A 20453-nucleotide genomic window follows, 5' to 3' on the forward strand; every position below is an offset into this window, starting at 1 on the left:
GAAACATTAAAAAACAGCATAACTTTGCAGCAGTATTTCGACCACTTCCCGACACATGGTGCCTATAGATTTCCACTATATTTCTAAAATTGAATGTAAAAAAAAGTTGATTTTATAAACAATAAAATGCACCTGCTCATTTCAGTACACTCAGGAGTTTCACAGCTAAAGCTGGGAGTGTTACCAAACTTTACATAGATATTACTGCACCAACCAAACCAGTCCACGTTCTCTACTTGTGCTTCTAAAATGTTCAGCTTTTACCAGAAAATGATCTTGTTATGGTCACTTGTAACCACTATTGAGCAAAAGTAACCTGCCGATTTTATATCCTTGAACTGTGATTGTGTTTAATGCATTTCCTTCCTTATCAAACAAGTATGCAAGCTGATGTTTTGCTTCAGTCAAATGGTGTACAACCATTTAGGCTGGAGTGTTTAACCATGTAATGGTGTACATGGGCGTCCTCATGCACATATGCACACAAACAAAATTGAGAACCACTTGATGAAATCAAAACAGCTCATAGCACTACTAGAGGGCAAAACTTTGCACGGAATCTTTAATTCTTATAACGTATAACACATATAATACCAGGACCCTGAAACTGAAGCCGCTAAATGGAATTCAGGCATGTGAATAATGTCGTTATTTAGATCTGTACTTTTCCTAGAAGAGCAACATATCTCTTTTATTTGTTAAAACCTAGCCACACTAGCCCGGTTCTCCAATTGATGTACACTAATTTAAGATGGAAACATTCTGTTCTTGCAAATATTAAATAAAATATATTTGCATAACATGTAACATTTTGTTATGATGCTGACATGCCAGCTCTGACATTAGTTTCCATGCAGGTCACAATTAGATGCTGCCTTTAGCTATAGGGTGTTAGCATTCATGCAGTATCATAGGAACAGGTGAAACTTAAGCAAATATTTAGCTACATAGTGGTATGCTATGTTAAGGCTATAGCAACTTCAGTGGTGAAAGGTAACCAAGTACATTTAGCTCAAACTAAATTATCCGTCCCTTTACCATTTTGCTTTTGCTACTTTAAGTACATTTTGATGCCAAATATGTTACTTAACCCATTTAATCCCACTGGTCACAATAGTGACCGTAAAAATATTTCTGAGTTATAAGGCTCTATTCCTGCAGAATATGTCAAACAAAGCTGCCCTGAGCCAATGGCTGTTCTCCTCCTCCCACTTTAAGGGAGATCATATTGGAAGTGTCCAAAAGTAAAAATGGTATGTCTGTTACAATAAAGTAATAATGTTGAGATAGACTGATAATTGCTTTTTTTGTTTGCTCCATGTATCGGTCCTCTCAGTATTCATATTGGTATAGTTGTATATTTGATAATGAAGGCCAAAGTCACACTAGAATAACATTCTAGTGGCAACGTTGGAGACTACCAGTAACAGAATTCTACATTTGTTAATAACTGGAAAGGGAAATATAATGATTTTTATGCCTGCATAGGAGAAACATGTTAATGTAGTCTATAAATCAAATAAAAACATCAAAATGACTTTATTTATCCCAGAGGGGAAATTCAGTTAGTCTGGTAACTCTGGAAGAATGAGACAGCCTGATGGGTAAATGGTAGATACAACATCTTATCCCACCAGTCACTATTGTGACCGAACATAAAACACACTTTTTCACCTATTTTTCCATGAAAATCTTTTAAACTAATGGTTGATTATTTCAAATGAGTACTAATGACACATGATTTGGATATTTTCATGTCTGGGGAAAATTTGGGATTGGATGGGTTAAGTAAGATTTTGATTGCATGACGTTTATTTGTAACAGAGTGTTTTTATACTGTAGTATCACTACCACACTCTCACTATTGCTATGAGCTACAGAGTCCTAAGATAATATTGTTAGAAAATAATGAATGTGGTGGAGGCAGAATATTTTTTTATTGCTGATTTTTTATGTATTTATAAGCAGTGATGGAATGTAATTAAGTACATTTACTCAAGTAGCCTACTGTACGTAAGTACAATTTTGAGGTAGGCCTACTTGTACTTTACTTGAGTATTTCCACATATGTAACTTAATACTTCTACTTCACTACATTTTAGAGGCAAATATTGTACTTTTTACTCCACTATATTTAGCTGCCAGCTTTAGTTACTTTTCAGGTTGAGATTTAACATGAAAAATACAATCAATCTGTTCTAATGTAAAAAATTAAACCACATAACATATATCAACTAGTTAAAATCTACCCATCCTTGACGAAATACTTACATAATATATATATATATATATATATATATATATATATATATATATATATATATATATATATATATATATATATATATATATGGAATATTTCAAATCTATATAACAATCTGAGTGGGGCCAGTCTGCAAAATGAGTACTTTTATTTTTGATACTTTAAGTACATTTTGATGCGGATACTTTTGTTCTTTTACTTCAGTAAATTTTGAATGCAGGACTTTTGTAGTGGAGTAATTTCACATTGTGGTATTAGTACTTCTACTTAGGTAAGGGATCTGAATACTTCTTCTACCACTGTCCATAAGCAAAGATGAGACAGTACAAAGTTTCACTGTGATGATTAACGTGAGTTTCATGAAACCACAACCGACAAGAAAGACCCCAGACACCAGTATTGTGAAGAAACCATCCCTTTATTGGTGAAGCAGTCCCATCCAAGTCAGTCAAAAAGGTTAAAAACAGTCAGTGCTCAAACAGACCAAACCAGAGTTTCTCCACACCCTGCCGAATCTAGTGGGGTGGGATTTACAGAGTCGTACTCGGGGCAGACGCATGAAACGTTGCGCCCAGGAAGTGAGAGGGGTTCCACAGAAAATATAAAAAGACTTCACTTTACTCCAAACCACGTTTACTGCTTTTACTGAAACACTACAGCAGTACCAGAACTTTCTCTGGGAGGTAGGAAAGGGTTAGAGGTTGGAGGTGTGTGTGTGTGTGTGTCTGGGGGGAGGGGGAGGGGTGCGTTTACACAAACTGATGGGGTAAAAATCGGAGGTGTCAAAACCACATCGATGACAGTTAAAGAGAAAAACCAGGTTATCTTTTTTTTTTTTTCAAACGAATGTTTCATGAGGAGGGGAGCGTGAGTGGGCCAGAAGTGCTCCCCCTCCTTCTGTGTTGGTTTATTTGTTTGTTGTCTCCATGGTGATTGCCAGTTAACCACAGAGTCCCTTTACCGTATTCGTTGCCACTGCTGCAACGTTCTTACTTGGCATTAGCGGAGCTGCTGAGCACCTTACGGACTGCTTGAGCGATTGCATCGCGGTCGATGCCAAAGATTCGGAGCAGCTCGTTGGGCTTTCCGCTGCGGGGCACCTGGGACACCGCCAGGCGGTGGACGGTGAAGCCGGTCTCGTTCACTACCGCCGAGCACACTGCCTCGCCGAGACCACCTGAGGATCAGAATAAACCGCAGTCAGTATATACGATGTTTTGATGCTTTTATTTTTGAAAATGTGCCGTCCAGTGTGAAACGGGCAGTGGTGGAATGTAACTAAGTACATTTCCCCAACTACTGTAATAAAGTACAGTTTTGAGGTACTTTTACTTTACTTGAGTATCCACATTTGTAACTTTATACTTCTACTTCACTACATTTTAAAAGGCAATTATTGTACTTCTTACTCCACTACATATGGCTGACAGCTTTAATTACCTTTCAGGTCAAGATTTAACATAAAAACATGATTCATTGATTCAGATCAAATGATTACGCATGTTTATACATTAAACCACATAAAAGTATATTAAATAGTTCAAATGAGCCCTATATTGACAACAGTAAAACGCTGCTTATATAAATGCATCAACAATAATAATAATCTAATAATATATTTAGAACACATAAAACCATCTGAGTGGCTCCATTCTGCATAATGAGTACTTTTGATACTTCAAGTATATTTTGATACTGATACTTTTGTACTTTTACTTCAGTAAGTTTCAAGCGCAGGACTTTTACTTGTAGTGGGGTAATTTTACACTGTGGTATTAGTACTTTTACTTAAGTTAAGGATCCCACAGTCAGGACTATTGAGTAAAGGCTCAGTTCACCCAAACAGACAACATATTTTTCTACAATCTCTCTTCAAGTCTTGCAATTGTTCTTCAGTCTTCCTTATTTGGATTTCCACCATTCACCAGTCATTTTAAATCTTTCGCACCTTCACAGGCGATTGCTGTGATGTGATGCGGACTGACAGGGCGGACGACGCCCTCCCTTTACCTCTGTCTCACTTTCACCCCCCTTAACGCTTTTCTCTCCCGCCATCCTCCACTTCTCTCTCACACTATTTTATTTATTTTTTACTTCTCACTCCAAGCTGTCATTCAAACATTTCTGATTGAGTGAACATGAAAGCTGAGGAGTAGAGTAAGTCATTACATGTTCACTACTGAATTTTTTCCCAGCCCTTTGATGATGTTCGCTTGAAACTGGTGTGTGAAAGAGACAAAGAGAGGTGCACTGTATCGTGAACCGTATATTATCTGCAAATTCTATCTATGCTTTGACATTGCTGTGCGTTCATTCAAAATTACGCCTTAAAATGCCAGGGGTGAAAAGGAAGTGAAGAAGGCGATGTGGTGGCTCTGGAAAAGGTTTAGACGGGATAAAATCCTTGGAATAATACATTTTATAATCATGTTACAACCATTTAGTTACAGCAAACAGATCAGATTATGTGTCATAAATTGGTGTAGGATATTAATTTATTATATATAAAATGTAGTAGTAATTATAATTTATGGGAAGCTGAAGTCATGAGTCATTTAGGTTAGCTTTGTGCTAGCTTTTACTGGTGGGAAATTTCTCAGAGGGTTTGTTTGAACATTTTTTCCAAAAAGTTGAAGAACTTTACTGTTTTCTGTTCATATTCTGGCACAATTGTATACCTCCACAGGTTCTTATACTTTTTTAAGCATTTTTCAAGCACTTCTGAGGTGGATTTTCAAGCTTTTCCAGCAACTTACAGTTGGGGTGAATAACATATTTAAATAGTGCATACAGTATACTGATAATTACACTTCTTCATTACATGAGGTTTGTGACAGTATCTATAGAAAACACAACAAAGTTTCATGTTTCAAAATGTGTCACCTACTTGTAAGTGGATTTCACATCCTATATAACTTACATTTCAAATAGTTTCAGGCACTTTAACTTAACTTTTTTCCCTTTTATTTCCTTTTTAACTGTAAGTCTGATTTTAAATTGATTTTTTATTTATTTATTACTATTTTATTGCTTTAGTATTTTATTGTTTTCATTGTTTTTATTTATTACTGTATTTGTGTATGATTTTTATTGTATTATAATAACTGTACAGCACTTTGGTCAACTGAGGTTGTTTTTAAATGTGCTCTATAAATAAACTTTGACTTGACCTGACTGATGATTTCCACCTCCAATAAGAACCTTGTGTAGTAGAGTGTAAGAGTCGGATAGATGATGATCTATCCGACTCTTTCCAAAGACTGATCAAACATATCTTCTTTTCATTATCTGACAAAGCACAGTGAACCAGGTTACCTCTGCCCCTACTTCCTTCACTTGACTGTGTCTCCAAAATAAAATGAAATAAAACTAAAAAATTGGTTGAAAGAAATTGTTTTGGAGAGCCCTTCTGCAGTGGAGGAATGCTGCCTTTTGAAATCTGGACGCCATTCACCCATCAGTAAACACATCCCTGTTCCCTGGATAGCACTTGGTTTCCATCCTCTGCAAAGTGCAAATGCACGCATGCATACACCAAACATGTTCTTGGACAGCTTATATTTATATCTGCAGCTTCCACATACATGGACATATCCCAACTCCTGCAAACCTTTTACATTTGTACGTACACATACAGTGTTGCCTTCCTTCATTTGTTTGTCTGTATCACTGCAGAAGACTTAATCTCAACAGGCGGAGGAAGCAGCTACATGAATGACAACGGAAAAACACACAGATATAATAGGAGAGAGATAGAAAGCAAAATCTGGACACTTGTTTTTGTCATGCTGGTACTGTATGTAGGTCAGCGAGAGCCCAAAGGCCGAGGCTGAAATTAAGAAACCCTGACAGGCTCTCCCAGCTCCTCCTCCTCCACCCTCCCCCATCCCAAATACCGTTCTTATCCATTTCACCTTTTTTATATCCTCCATCTCTCTCTCTTCATACCCACAACTTACACCCCAATTCTCTGCCACATAAAGCATCCCTATACCTCTGTCATCTTCCTCCTCCCCGCCTCATGCTGCTTTTCTCTCTCCTCCCTCGCTCAGACTCCAGCTTCCTCAGAGCTTCTCTCTCTTTCTCGCTCTCTCCGCAGACAGACCTTTGTCCTCATGAATAAAAATGCCTGGAGCGGCAAACACACAAGCAGCTGCATATAACAATGCTTATGCCTGCTTGTTAAAACTGTCCTGTTAATGCCAGGGACTCCACACAGATGTGACTGTCATCATTTTAATTGGGAATGATTCAGTAGATCTATGCAGCACTCTGGCACTTAATATTGCTCTGTATAATTTGAACCTGTTGAAAAGCATAATGTTTAATATGAAACCATGTAGCAATGTCTCGAAAGACAAAGAACATTAAACTTTTTTGGAATGGAAAATACTTTGTGACCAACTTATTTCTTGTATATTGTAGTAATAGTATATCTGTCTATTGGACAAAGGAAATAAGACCATTAAATCATAATTTAAACCATGTACGGTCATTTGCAACTCCTCACCTTCATAGTAGTGGTCCTCCACTGTGATGATGCGTCCTCTGGTGGCCCTGGCGTTTTCGATGATGGTCTTGGAGTCCAGGGGTTTGATGGTGAATGGGTCGATCACACGGATGTTTATTCTTTCTAAAAAGGGGAGAGAGGAAGGTGGAGCTCAGTCCAACTCTTGCTTTATATAAAGAATGAATGCTTTTCTGCAGACATAGGTTTGTTTTTTTTGTTTCTTCTTTTTACCTTTCTTCAGCTGTTCAGCAGCAGCCAGAGCCTCGTGGAGGGTCACTCCTGCTCCAATCACAGTCACATTATCGTCATTGGTTTTATAGACCACCTGGAGTGGAAAGGGAAGAGATTTTGTATGCAGAATAGAGCCTGACAGATATATATTAGCTGACCGATACCGACTGATCGGTATCGGTGTATATTCTGTCCAATATGTGCTGATGCAGAATTTTTTTTTTACACAATATATAATGCAGAAAATGCTGCTCGCCCTGATTTAGAAATGTTTACTCTTAATTTGTTTTTGGTTTTGGTTTTTTTAATAGTCAGCAATTGAACAGAAATTGTTGATGTTTATTTAGCTATCTTCTTTATCTTTATCTAGCTTCTTTATTTTCTCAGTTATCATTTATAGATTTTGCTGACAGTGAAATACACTGCATCGGTTACTGATAAAATTTCCCCCCTCTAAAATCCGTATCGGCATCAGTCTCATAAATCCCATATTGTGGGGCTCTAAAGCAGACTCCATAGAACTTAATGAAATGTGCACACAATCTAGTTAATCTCGTTTGTAATAATGAGAAATAAGAGCAAAATAAGAGTCCAAAGAGCATCCAAGAGTATATAAAACGCCACTACAAACCTTAGCCTGACCAACATGGAAGTCCTCATTGGAGTTGTAGATGATGTTGTTCTCAGGGCGGCTTGTTCGGATGAAGCACAAACCCTGAAAAAAAACCCAGAAATAAGTCACAAAAACTATGCATCCAAACATCTCAACATGATGGAGCCTTTACACTAAAACACGCTCTCGACAGGTGACTATGGATACCTTTGTGTTGGCGGCGAGCTCCACAGCCTTCTCAGTGGACACGCCATCACTTGGGTAGAAGACAGTTGCGGTGGGAATGGCTCTAAACATGGCCAGATCCTCCAGACCCATCTGAGAGGGCCCATCCTCACCTACATATTCACATAAATCAGCAGCAAACAGACAAAAGTCAGCAAGTCAGCAAGACTCACATGTTTTAATGTAGACTGGAAAATAAATTCTGGTCGACTGGCATGCTTTCAGTCTGTAAAAGTGCACATGCAATGTACCTGAAGAGGTGGAGGAGAAGGAGAAAGGGGAGGAGGAGGTGAAAGAGAATCAGGCCGCTCTGTCATCACCTCCATGACACAGAGACAGTGAGAGGGAGGAGGGGAGGGGGCAGTGCTGATACCAGGAGAGGAAGATGGACAACAGGACAACAGTGGAGGTGAGAAGTTGGGGGGATTCAAATTTTAGGATCAGGAAAATTAAAACCAAGATGTACTGGGGATAAATTCAACCCACTGTAGTGAAATTAAAGCAGCACCAACATCTGATAAAACTAGGGATGGGAGTTTGGAAGAAACCTGCCAACTCGATTATCTACAACGTTAACAATCAATTAATCGCATGCATACATGGGCAAAATAAAAAAAATAAAAATATATATACAGAACTGTGCAAAAGCCAGTTTTGATAACAGGCACTTTTGTTTTGAAAGGACGAAAAGAGACTTCCTGTCGATGGCAAAACTAACTCAAGTGAGATGATACTGTAAAGATAATGTCAAGGAGTTCACTATTTTATGTTTTAGCCCCCGAAGAGGCGTGAGGTTAGTTTTCACAGTAATCTTAGATATTTAAATGTGTTTTGTGTTTAAATAAGTTTTGGATAAAATTAAACCTAGTAATTCATGCTAGCAAGGTTTGATACAGTAAGCTAGTTTTGCTCAAATTAACACTCTTGTATTTCTGTGTGTTTTATAATTGTTATTGCAACTTTCAGTTTGCGAACTGTAGCTTTATTAGTGAAGTACTGACATGCAGTCAGAGATAAAATTAAAATAAAAAATACACAGATCGATTAAAAATTCCATGTGATTGACCAAATTCTTAATGACCATTAATCGATCATTGATTAATTTTTTCCATCCCTGGATAAAACAATGAAGACTTAAAGATCTTCAGCAGCTGTCAGTGTGCCTTTATATCAATCAGTGGGATGAACTACTCCAAAAGCAGCATTTTGCTTCCAAACTGGATTTAAGAGAAAGGAGTGGTAAGAGGAAAGGTGGGCGACAGTGAACGTCATAATGATACAAAATCAGTTACAGTGGCTAGCAACATGATAAAACCTTCAATGCACAGCTTGTGACAATTATTATATGCTAACAAATCATGTCTGTCTTCCCCCTCTCATCTTATTAAGATCAAGATTATCATTATACAATCCTACAAAGAGAGACAGAAACTGACCAATGGAGACCCCGCAGTGGGAGCCGCAGAGGTTGATGTTGCTCTCAGAGATGGCGGCCATGCGGAGCTGGTCGTAGGCCCGGCTGAAGAATGTGGCGAAAGTGCTGGCAAACACGACATTGCGGTCCCGCACAGCACAACCTATCGCCACGCTCACCTGCAGGAGAGAAGAGAGAGAAAAAGGAGTAGGAGAAACAATATTGTCAAATTGCCCAAAGTACATTCAGTCAGTGGTGGAAGAAGTATTCAGATCCCTTACTTAAGTAAAATTACTAATACCACACTGTGAAATTAGTCCACTAAAAGTAAAAGTCCTGCATTCAAAATTAAAATTTAGTAAAAGTACAAAAGTATCACCATCAAAATGAATTTATAGCATCAAAAGTAAAGTACTCGTTATGCACTCAGATTGTTATATATATATATATATATATATATATATATATATATTCCAAATATATTATTGGATTATTTGTATTGATAAATTAATGTAAGCAGCGTTATAATATAGCAAAAATAGGGCTCATTTTAACGTCTTAATATACTGTTATAAGGTTTAATTTAAAAAGTTGAATATTCATGTTTTTCACGTTAAATCTCGACCTGAAAAGTAACTAAAGCTGTCAGCTAAATGTAGTGGAGTAAAAAGTTAAAGTAGTTAAGTTAAAACAAACCAACTCTTTAAGATGTCAAGAAGAATTTTTCACAAATATATACTGTACAATTAACTTAAGCATGCAAATATCAAAATGGCTAAATGGCTAAATGGCAAAAAAAAAAAAAAGCTAACGTCTCCTTCTCACCATGTTCTGCTCTGCGATGTAACACTCCACGTAGCGGTTGGGGTGTTCGTTCTTAAAGAGCTCGGAGAAGGTGGAGTTCTTGGTGTCTCCATCCAGAGCCACCACGTGGTCGTTGTAACGGCCCAGCTTGGCCAGAGCCATGCCGTACGCCTTCCTCGTGGCAATCTGGTGACACATACTGAATTAGCAGTAGCTGAAGCTTTGTTGTCTCAATCTGAAAGGTTAATTGTGTCAAATTTATTTGTTTATGCCAATGTAACTCCAAGAGCTCATCTGCCACCCCTGGCCATACCTTATCTCCTGGTTTGTAGCTGGGCCCGCTCGGCATGCGGATGTTGCGGAGGCTGACAGGTGAAGCATCCTCATTGGGAGGAGAGGGATACAGGCGCTTGTTGCAGCTGATGATGCGGCTCTGCATCTCCTTCATGACGCTATCGGCCATGTCTTTCGGCAGGGGCTTACCATGCCAGCCCATCTTATCCTCAGCCGCTGAAAGACACACAAACACAACTGAGGACTAGTGCAAACAAGTACCACTGGAGGTAAAAACGAACTTTGTATTAATGAGAAAAATAAAAATGGTGTCATATGCTGCCTTCAGTGGAATTGCAATATGGTCTAGTGCAGTATCCAAAAAGCAGGAGGTGCAATATTTGTCTAAATACTATTTTCCATGGTTTTCTTGATAATGATTATCAAGAAAAACATGGAAAATGTCTAGATATCAGCTCTGAAATTAAACTCTTTTGTTTATCATTATATTTGTCCAAACAAATGTACCTTTAGTTGTACCAGCCATTAAAATGAACAAGAACTTTAAGAAAAAGGGTGGTCTAATAATTTTTTCCATGATTGTATTTTCCAATGAAAACGAGAATGAAAACAATGAAAGACAATGAAAAACTAAACTTTTCATGACATCTGTTATGCTTATCTCCTCCACATTTATGCATGTGCATAAAGTAAACCACAGCCAGCTGTCACATTCACAACAACTGTCCACTTCAGTGGGTCTCAACAGGCTATTATAAACATCAAAAGGTTAGACACACACGCTGCTGTTAAAACAACTCATAGTCACACACATTGCCCCTTACCATTATCACAACAAAAGCACAATGGGCTGTTGCTGCGAGTGTATCCTACACATTCTGAGGGATTACCGAGCTGCAGCAGCTAAAACACTGAATCGCTGCCTGGATTACAGAGAGTTAGGGCCCCTCTGCAGTTAAGAAAACTTCTGACAGAAATATTACTCGCAGTCAGTTGTCACCGTTTTACCAAGTCATCATTTAGAAACAGGTTTTTGTAGTGGGTTTATTGTCTCTCATTCTCTTACTGGGGTGTCCAATGTCACATAGCTCCAAAATGTCTGATAGTTGTACTTGAATTTTAACTGTTTTGTCAATAAACTGAACTGAACTCTGTGGAAGACCGTGGATCCCTGTGTTTGCATGTTTGTTGTACCTGGGATGCCCTTGCCCTTGATAGTCTTGGCGATGATGGCGAGTGGCTGGTGGCGGGGCTGACTCAGCACCTTACACAGCTCCTCCACACTGTGGCCGTCCACAATGATGGCATGCCAGCTGGGAAACCAGAGGAGATCAAACTTTACAATGCAGTCCTGCAGGGGTGTTTCTATAAATTAATAAAACTCTGGGTGCTGTTTTTTTATTGGAATAATCCCACTGGAATAGACCTTGGCTTGATTAGTGAAGTAAAGTACTGATAATTGCAGCACTAAGGGACACCCCACACACTTAGAGATGTACAAATACATCACAACCACCAGTGGTGAAATGAAACTAAATACATTTACTCAAGTACTGTACTGAGTATTTCCATTTCATGTGACTTTATACTTCTACTCCACTATATTTAGAGGTAACTATACTACTTTTTACTCCACTACATTTAGCTGACAGCTTTAGTTACTTTTAAGATTTAACATGAAAAACATGATTAATTTAAAATTGATTAGACTTTAAAAAAAAACAAAAAACTCATAACCTCATAACAATACATTAAGTACTTAAAATGAGCCCTATCTTTAGAAAATTAAGAAGCTGCTTACATAAATGCATCACAAATATTATTACATTAATATATTTAGAATATACAGTCATGGAAACAAATATTAGACTACTCTCATTTTCCATGATGTTCTTGATAATGATTTTGGTTATTATCAAGAAAACCATGGAAAATGGCTAGATATCAGCTCTTAAATTAAACTCTTATGAACTATTGTTGTTGTTATCATTATATTTGTACAAACAAATGTACCTTTAGTTGTACCAGGCAACAGAGATCTAATATTTTTTTCCATGACTGTATAAAACAATCTGCATAACAATTACTTTTACTTTTGATACTTTAAGTACATTTTGATGCTGATACTTTTGTACTTTTACTTCATTACGTTTTGAATGCCGGACTTTTACTTGTAGTGGAATCATTTCACAGTGTTGTATTCCCCCTCAGACTCCCCCCTGCTCACCCAAAGGCTTCGCAGCGCCGCTGGTACTTCTCCACGTGGTGCTGGAGTGGAGCCGGGTCGCTCTGACCCAGCCGGTTGATGTCCAAAATGGCCACCAGGTTGTCTAGCTGGTAGTATGAGGCGAAGGCCATGGCCTCCCACACAGAGCCCTCGGACATCTCTCCATCACCCAGCAGGCAGAACACCCGATAGCTACAACCAGAGGGAGAGAGATGTTAATTTAATTTAGAATGAATTAATTAATAGTAGGGAGAGGTAATTTTCCATATCAGCTCCATTTTTCCTCTTGGCACATCCTCTCATCTTCTGATTCACCCAGTGGACTCAATGTGACAGCTGACTCTCACACCTTAACACACACACACACACGCACACGCACACGCACACACAAACACGCACACGCACACGCACACACACACACACACTTCACCCCCCCTACTGAGCTCTGATCATCCTCACTAGTTGCTCCCGTGGCGTAACGACTCCTGACAGCTTTCCAGTCAAATAGACACATTCTCATTAAAGCTGGAAGATCGGCTGAGACACGCCACATTACACCACGCATTCCGACTCAGAGAAAACACAATACAAAAGAAAGGAAGAAAGAGAGGGGAGGAATTCCACAGCAGTGGAGATGTAAGAGAGGGAGAGAGAGAGTGACAGAGAGAGAGAGAGAGAGAGAGAGAGAGAGAGAGAGAGAGAGAGAGAGAGAGAGAGAGAGAGAGAGAGAAGAGAGGTAGAGACTTGAGACTAGAGGGGAAAATATTAAAAAACTGTTAGACTGATCTCTGAAATGTGTCCGCTGAAGCTATCCGTACTGATATATACAGATGCACTGAACCAAATATGAAAAAAGTGCCAGCTTGTATTCATCATTTCAGGTTTTTAAAATATGAAGAACTTAGAACTCAGTTTAGCACTAGAAGTTTTTTAAAGATATACAGTAAGAGCTCAATCAAACAGCAGGTAACTCATTTACTAAATAAAAATATTTATTTATTTCTCAGAATAATCATGACCATTAAGGAAACAGCTAAAACTGTATTAAGCTTCTTTACACAGCCCTATTCAAGGTGGGAATGTTGAGTTGTTATTCCACTTCACTGTACTTTATTAAAAATACAATGAATAGAGGGACTGAGTTGCTCTGCTGTTAAGCCCTCAGTGGAGGCAATAAGACCAATCAACGTCTGTGTGAAACTGAAAGCTGGCATGGCGGGATTACACATGTACTATACACAAACTAGACGCTGTTGTGTTACACGCTGTGCCCCTTTTCCTCCCAGAATGCTGGCGTGGGATCTAAAAAAGGGGGCAACATTGTGGATCACAACGGTGAATCTTGTTGACAGGGAATCCAGTACAACACCAGCAGGCTGAGACAGTGCTTCAGCTACAGGGTAAAGTTATCCCTCATGAGGTGAGAAGGGTGTGTGTGTGTGTGTGTGTGTGTGTGTGTGTGTGTGTGTCTGTGTGTGTCTCATTCATTCTGTTTGAGCAAGGTGAGAATAACAGAATAACAGATCAAGACATGGTGATACCTCTCCTTGCAAACAGCCCAAACCCGTCCAGCTGGCGCACATACACACATACACACCTATCTCACATTCTGTGTCACCCACACGGTTACACTTTGCCAACGCAAAACCAACAAAGAAGAAACTTCGGAGATGCATTCTCTCCTGGGTTTGGTGCAAAGCATGAACGAACATGAGGAGGAACCCTGCTGTATGTGTTTGATCCAATAATCTCACATTCACAACGGCAGAGTATTGAACCAGAGTCACATAAGCATGAAGCAACGAACAGTGTCAGTTATTCAGTCTCTGCCGTTAAGTGTATCTGACGGGTTCATTCATGTATCGTATTTTAATAAACCACATCGGGTTGGTCGTTGATTCATTTCCTGATACAGTTTGACCAGAAATGACAAAAAAAAGTGAGATATCCCGGCTGTTTCACTCCAGTTGGTGCTGCTAGTTGGTTGCATTTATGTGTGCGCGCCTCTAGAAACAGTTGATATGGTTACCATTTAGCAGTTTTGGTCTCAGATTATTTGATAAAACCTCTAATGCAGCTTCCTAAAGTGAGCAGTTATGTTGCAGCAAATTAGTCTGACAAGCTGCTCGGAGCATCACAAGGGGAACACACACACACACATCCTTGTGCTTGCACGCACAACCACATACATTGTGCACAATCGCATGTACGGTGAATACGATATAATGCACCTTGCATGCACAGATGCAAAAGAGATTTTGCCTTTTTTTGGTGAGGATGAGCATATAGGGTGAGGCGGAGACGTGAGGGCGGAGCTCTGCTCTTGCATGTGTGATTATTAGAGCAGAAACAATCGAGTGCACACAGAATGCAGAGTGAGAGATATCAAGGGCAGCCAGCTCAGACTGCAACTACGGCATTCCCTGACCGCCTGTTTCACTGCGTTTGTAATGTTAAAAATTTTTTAAATTGCCTTTGAGTCCCCCTCTGTTCAGTCCACAGTGAAATTTGTATTCTTGAAATTCAGAGTTCAGCCTGGAGGCTTTTATATCATATCAATTTTCTATGAAAATGTGAATGGCATGCTTTCCCATCTCTCTCTATTGTTGGAATGGAAACCATGTGGCTTTTTCTAGATCACACGAGAACAAAGGAGACAGAAGAGGACTGATCTGCAACCCGGCTAACATTCAGCTGACTCGTACATGACCACTGTGGACTGCAGGCCTGTTTATCTATTATTATGTAAATATGTTTGAAACATTGGATATAACAGAAACAGCTGCAGAAATGTGCAATGCTTTTCAATTTTAAAAAATAATCTATAAATTTGAACTCTGCCTTATCAAGAACATACCCTCATTCCTCCCGATCTAAAGGTAAAACTGATCAGAGGTCAGATCTCCTGGCTCTCTGAGTGGCTACCTAAATGCCAGTGCTGCTCCAGCCTGTCAGCCGCAGTTTGATCCAAATGTAAAGGCTGAAATGTCACATGTCAGCACGGTTCACTGCAGCGTACATTATGCCATGCATAATTTCATAGCGTCTACCTTAATATGTGCAGATGCAAGCTGAGCTGCTGTGCTCCTCTATGCAAGTCTTTTTCATGCTGCAGGGTCTCTGCATCATAATTTCTGTTTGTGTTTGTGTGTGTTTTGTATACGTTTACCTGGCCTTGTCAAAGTATTTCCCAGTGTAGGCCATTCCACAGGCAGCTCCCAGCCCCTGCCCCAGAGATCCAGTGGCCACATCCACAAACTGCTGCTTCTGTTAGCGCACACACACACACACACACACACACAAATCAAATCAATTTTATTTATATAGCCCAAAATCACAGATTTGCCTCAAAGGGCTTCACAGACTGTACATGGTACACAGCATGCATCTTACTCTACAGACTGTAGAAGGTTTGCAAACACAGACAGCATGAAGTACAGTAGATGGATTATTTTGAATTTCTTAACATGCAAGAAAAAACAAATCATGTTGCTACAGTCTAGCACTGTGTCAGTATCTGAACACACTGTCTTATTAATGTCTGCAGCAGAGGAGAAAGGAGCCGAGGACGACCATCTCTGTCACACAACAACATCTTTGTCCCCATATGCCTGTCTGCATACAGTCTGCATGTTGTAGTGTGTTCATGTCTCTCTGTATGAGCATTAAGTGGTCATACACAGACTTTTTGGATTAAAAAGGTGAAACTATTCAGTATTTTAAAGGGAAAAGGCAGAAAAATATTTAATATTCTTTTTTACTCATCATAATTATATTGCAACGCCCCTTCAGGGTCTCAATCCCCAGGTTGGTAACCACAGTTCAAAGACTCATTGTCTCCATTTTTATTGTGCAGTGTGAGAAACATTCAAACCATTTTTTGAAGAAAAAATGAGATGTTCCTCACTTACTGAAAGGAATATTTTGCATATTTTGGAGCTTCAGTATATATTTCCTTTGTCACATCATGTGAATATTTTAAGATTCTAAGATGTGGTCAAAAGGTTATTTGCCAAAAGCCCAAATAAGCTCCAAGCAAGTTGAGTCAGACACACAGCTTCATGCAGCAAAGTCAAACTTAACCTCCAGCCTTTAGCAACATGATATTACAGTTGGTAAAAGATATCATGAAACAGCTTAGGGAACTGTTTTTAAGCTAAATCAGAAGGTTTCTTATGTGTTAATGGTGGGCAATGAGCGTTGCCTCAATGTTTATTTACTGGTATAGTCACGTTTTAAATACATCAACATCGATTTAATGTTAAAATACCAATAATATACCTCAAATTAACACTAAACAGTTTTTAATGTATTCGGAATGCATATGCATTGGCATGTTTCAGACCCAGAACTTCCTGCAGGTCTGAGCATCCTCACCGGCACAGGGTGTCCCTCCAGGATGGAGTCGACCTTACGGAGGTTGAGGAGCTCGTTCTCCTTCAGGTAGCCTGTCTCCGCCCACACGGCGTACAGCACAGGGGCTGCGTGACCCTGAGGAAGCAGAGGGGAAAGGTCAAAAAGTTTCCTGCTGAATTAAATGTGTGAGAACAGAAATTTCATTCTGAAGTGTGCGTGTGTGTGTGTGTGTGTGTGTGTGTGTGTGTGTGTGTGCGTCAGTTGTGTTATGCGGCACAATTGGCAAAGTCTGGATTTTACCAGTGTCACTTTGTCAAAAATAACACTGTAATCTAAAAGCATGCATGTAAACTTATAAACACATGCACATTTTTCAAATATGTATCTTATAATTGGTAAATCAGTTGTTATACATTCCTAACTTCTCTGTACATGCATCAGGAGAACACCTGCCACCCATATAGTATGTCTGTGTTACCTTGGAGAGGATGAAGCGGTCATTGTTGGGGTTACGGGGGTCTTCAGGACGGTACTTCATGGTATGAAAGAACAGCACAGACATGATCTCTGCCACACTGCAACATGATGTGGGATGGCTGCAACAGAATGAGGAATTAGATACACAGCAATCAAATAAAAAACTTGATGTGCCTTTTTAAATCTATAAGCAGGTTCAGAGCATACTGTCCACATACTGATGCAGAGACAAAGTGGCAATCATAGGTGGAGTCTGATTATTTCTCATCTTGGATCTAGTGGGTTAATTCATCCCTGAGCGACTGTAGTCAGAGAGTTATGTAAGACAGACAAGTGAGAGTGACTTTATCAGGGTCACACAGTCAGTAAGTACATATACATTATCTCACTCTCAAACACACAAAAAGCATAAATGCATTTGGAGGATGTCGCTTTTCTTCAACCGCTCTCCAACATGCACACACAGTAAAACAAGAAACACAATTCAATGTGAAGTCCCAAACGATTAAACTCAAGACAATTTAACACAAAACAGGTTATGTCTTCAGTCTTGTTATTCTCTTCATTTTCAGACCACATGCTAATAATAATACCTCACCCAGGCCTCCTCCATGAAGGCCTTTTTTCCTTTCTCTCCTAAAATGAAAAACGTGATCAAATAATCAAAAGTAAGTAAAAGCAAAACCCAGCAGGAGATGATGAAAAGGCATGACCTTATGCTCTACGAGAGGAAGGAAGGTGACCGTTCTATATTTTTTGCAATGTGAACACTGGCTATGTTTATGGATGGAATTAACAAAAAAGAAAGAAAGAAGATAAACAGAAAAAAATGCACATTACACTTTATTTTGTGTGTGATTCAGTTATCAAATTAGAATTAATTCATTCCCTTAATATCTTCTGACTGGCTTCAAATCAGCTACTTGATGCTCTGTCCACCTATTCATACAGCACTTCACTGGCAAAAAGAGAAAGTAGCCCACCTATATCTCAATCATCAATAATGTATCACTTGAGATGATCAAATAACCAACCATAAAGCCAAGGGAATAAAAAAAGGCAATATATAGGTTACATAGTGACATATAATGGAATGAACAATCAATGAAGTTGACATTTCTAATGTAACTTATCTGCCCTGCTGAAGGGTTATACCTTGTGCAGTATTTCATGCATGGGATAGTCAGCTTCGGGTGTTGAAAAACGCTCAGAAGTTACAGATTTATGAATCCTATAATTTATTTTTATTTAAATATGTAGTTTTCTATCAGTCCAAAAACGTTGCAGGCAAAGAGTATGTATAATACCATAATATTATAATCAGTCTATGGTTATATAGTATTCGGATTTTATTTTGAAATTCCTCACCGGACGTTTTTTCCCTCTATCTAATTATAATTGCTTGACATTAGTGTGCCAAGCTGCACTATACACGCACACACGCAGACGCGGCTGAGCGGCAAAAGCGCGACCGTGCGTCCCCCGGTCCCATTCCGCTGCGTCCACACACCACGTCGACCCACGAGCTGGCTGCACGGGATCATGCGTGTCCCTGCTCCTCCTCCCTTACATAACTGCTCACAGAGTACGCAAAGGGTTACAGGAGAGCGGAACACTGTGCACCTGCAGCGATGTATGCCGAACCTTCAAATCCGACACGATTTAATTAATATTTCATAGTTTGAAGGGGCGGTTGTGCAAAACAAACACGCCTGTTAATTTTATTTATTTTTGTGTCGATGTTCGAAGACGCCAAACAAGCGCGTCAACTGAAATTCTGATGCAAAAATGGCAAGAAAATGAACCCTGACCCTTTGCAACTCTCCTTTCTTGAGAAGTGCGTAAATTACGCGTAACGCATGTTGGCACAGAACTATTTTACGCTCAGCGAAATTAAAATAGAAAACTGAAGACTAGAGAAAGGTCCTCAGTTTTGTCGTAAATATTCTGATAATGTGCATCCGTGGCTTTATACTGCTGATCCTCTTGCACGCAGTCTGCAGCGGACAATAAGTGCATCTAAAAATAAATTTGTTTTTTGTAAATTCGAGCCCGCGTTTCTACTTTTAATTTACTCTTAAAGCAGAGTGCATGGATCATACAGCAACTGTTCCAGGACAGTGACCTTGTTTTGTCATGCCACAGTGTCCTACATCTCCAGCTCGGATTAATCTCTCCGTATTGCTCCTCTTACCCGCTGCCCGCAGCAGTTGTCGCCTTGATGGAGTTGATCCGGAGCCGGGTGGCGATGTTCCTGAGCGCCTGCACGGTCTGCTGGTCCGGTTTATGGTAGTCCTCCATCTGGCCGATGCACCGAAGAAAAGCACACACACGCACACACAAGCCGGTTAAATGGAGTGAAGAGTTAAAAGTCCCCGGTCTGCTGTGTCGAGAATAAAGGCGTTGAGTGTGCAGGAGACGATGGCAGGGGTTAAAAGAGGCAGTGGTGTTGAACCTGCTGAGAGATAGAGAGGAGGGAGGGGGGCGTGTTTGTAAGCAAAGCCTATGAATATGGCTAATCTAAGGCTAAAAGGAGCCTACAGTTAGTCCAAACTGTCACGCATGAGCACAACCAATAGTAGGACGGCTCTGGGCTGAGACCAAGGCCACACGAACACATGCACGCTCAGACGCACTCTGGTCAGGTTCAAGCTCAATAACTCCATGTTGTACATATTGTAATTCATGCTATTTTTTGAGGAAAGTTAAAAATAAAAAAGGGGACAATTCCGTTGTAAAATAAACACAGAAAAATGAAAAAACTTCCAACAGTGCTGTGAGCATTTTAAGGAGAAATTATTCTTAACAGCCAGAACTGTAAAATGTTAAATAAAGGCACGTGGCAGCAAAGTTGAGTCCTGATCCAAGTTTCTGTAAGAACAAAATTCAGCTTATTATTTCTGTAGTATGTTTCATCTTCACATTGAATGAATGAATAACTGTCACCTACTTCCGTCACCATGCTCTAATACTCATACTAATGGACTTTCCATGTAGCAGCGCCATGTGGCAGTTTGGATGTCAAACTGTAAGTTGTCA

At 39.5% G+C, this 20453-nt stretch overlaps 1 protein-coding gene across 1 annotated transcript; it reads right to left on the minus strand.

Moving 5' to 3' along the window:
• Positions 1–2668: 2668 nt before the first annotated feature.
• Positions 2669–19867, minus strand: LOC131972175 (transketolase-like). The gene is made up of 14 exons (XM_059333958.1): positions 19609–19867; positions 17416–17533; positions 16959–17072; positions 15751–15848; positions 12582–12773; positions 11549–11667; positions 10374–10570; positions 10082–10246; positions 9279–9435; positions 7825–7955; positions 7636–7719; positions 7005–7098; positions 6774–6896; positions 2669–3440 (listed from the first exon to the last, which is right to left on the minus strand). Exons 1-14 carry the CDS (start codon positions 19713–19715, stop codon positions 3253–3255), a joined length of 1887 nt encoding a protein of 628 aa, XP_059189941.1. The 5' UTR covers positions 19716–19867; the 3' UTR covers positions 2669–3252.
• Positions 19868–20453: the final 586 nt, after the last annotated feature.

Source organism: Centropristis striata, chromosome 5, assembly GCF_030273125.1.
Source record: "Centropristis striata isolate RG_2023a ecotype Rhode Island chromosome 5, C.striata_1.0, whole genome shotgun sequence".
Taxonomy (NCBI): domain Eukaryota; kingdom Metazoa; phylum Chordata; class Actinopteri; order Perciformes; family Serranidae; genus Centropristis; species Centropristis striata.

Coding starts and splice junctions, on each gene's coding strand:
- LOC131972175 (XM_059333958.1), bottom strand. CDS start 19,715: ATGGAGGACTACCATAAACCGGACCAGCAGACCGTGCAGGCGCTCAGG. Junction 7,720..7,824: donor AGCTCGCCGCCAACACAAAG/GTATCCATAGTC, acceptor GTTTTTTTTCAG/GGTTTGTGCTTCATCCGAAC. Junction 6,897..7,004: donor TGCTGAACAGCTGAAGAAAG/GTAAAAAGAAGA, acceptor TCCCCTTTTTAG/AAAGAATAAACATCCGTGTG.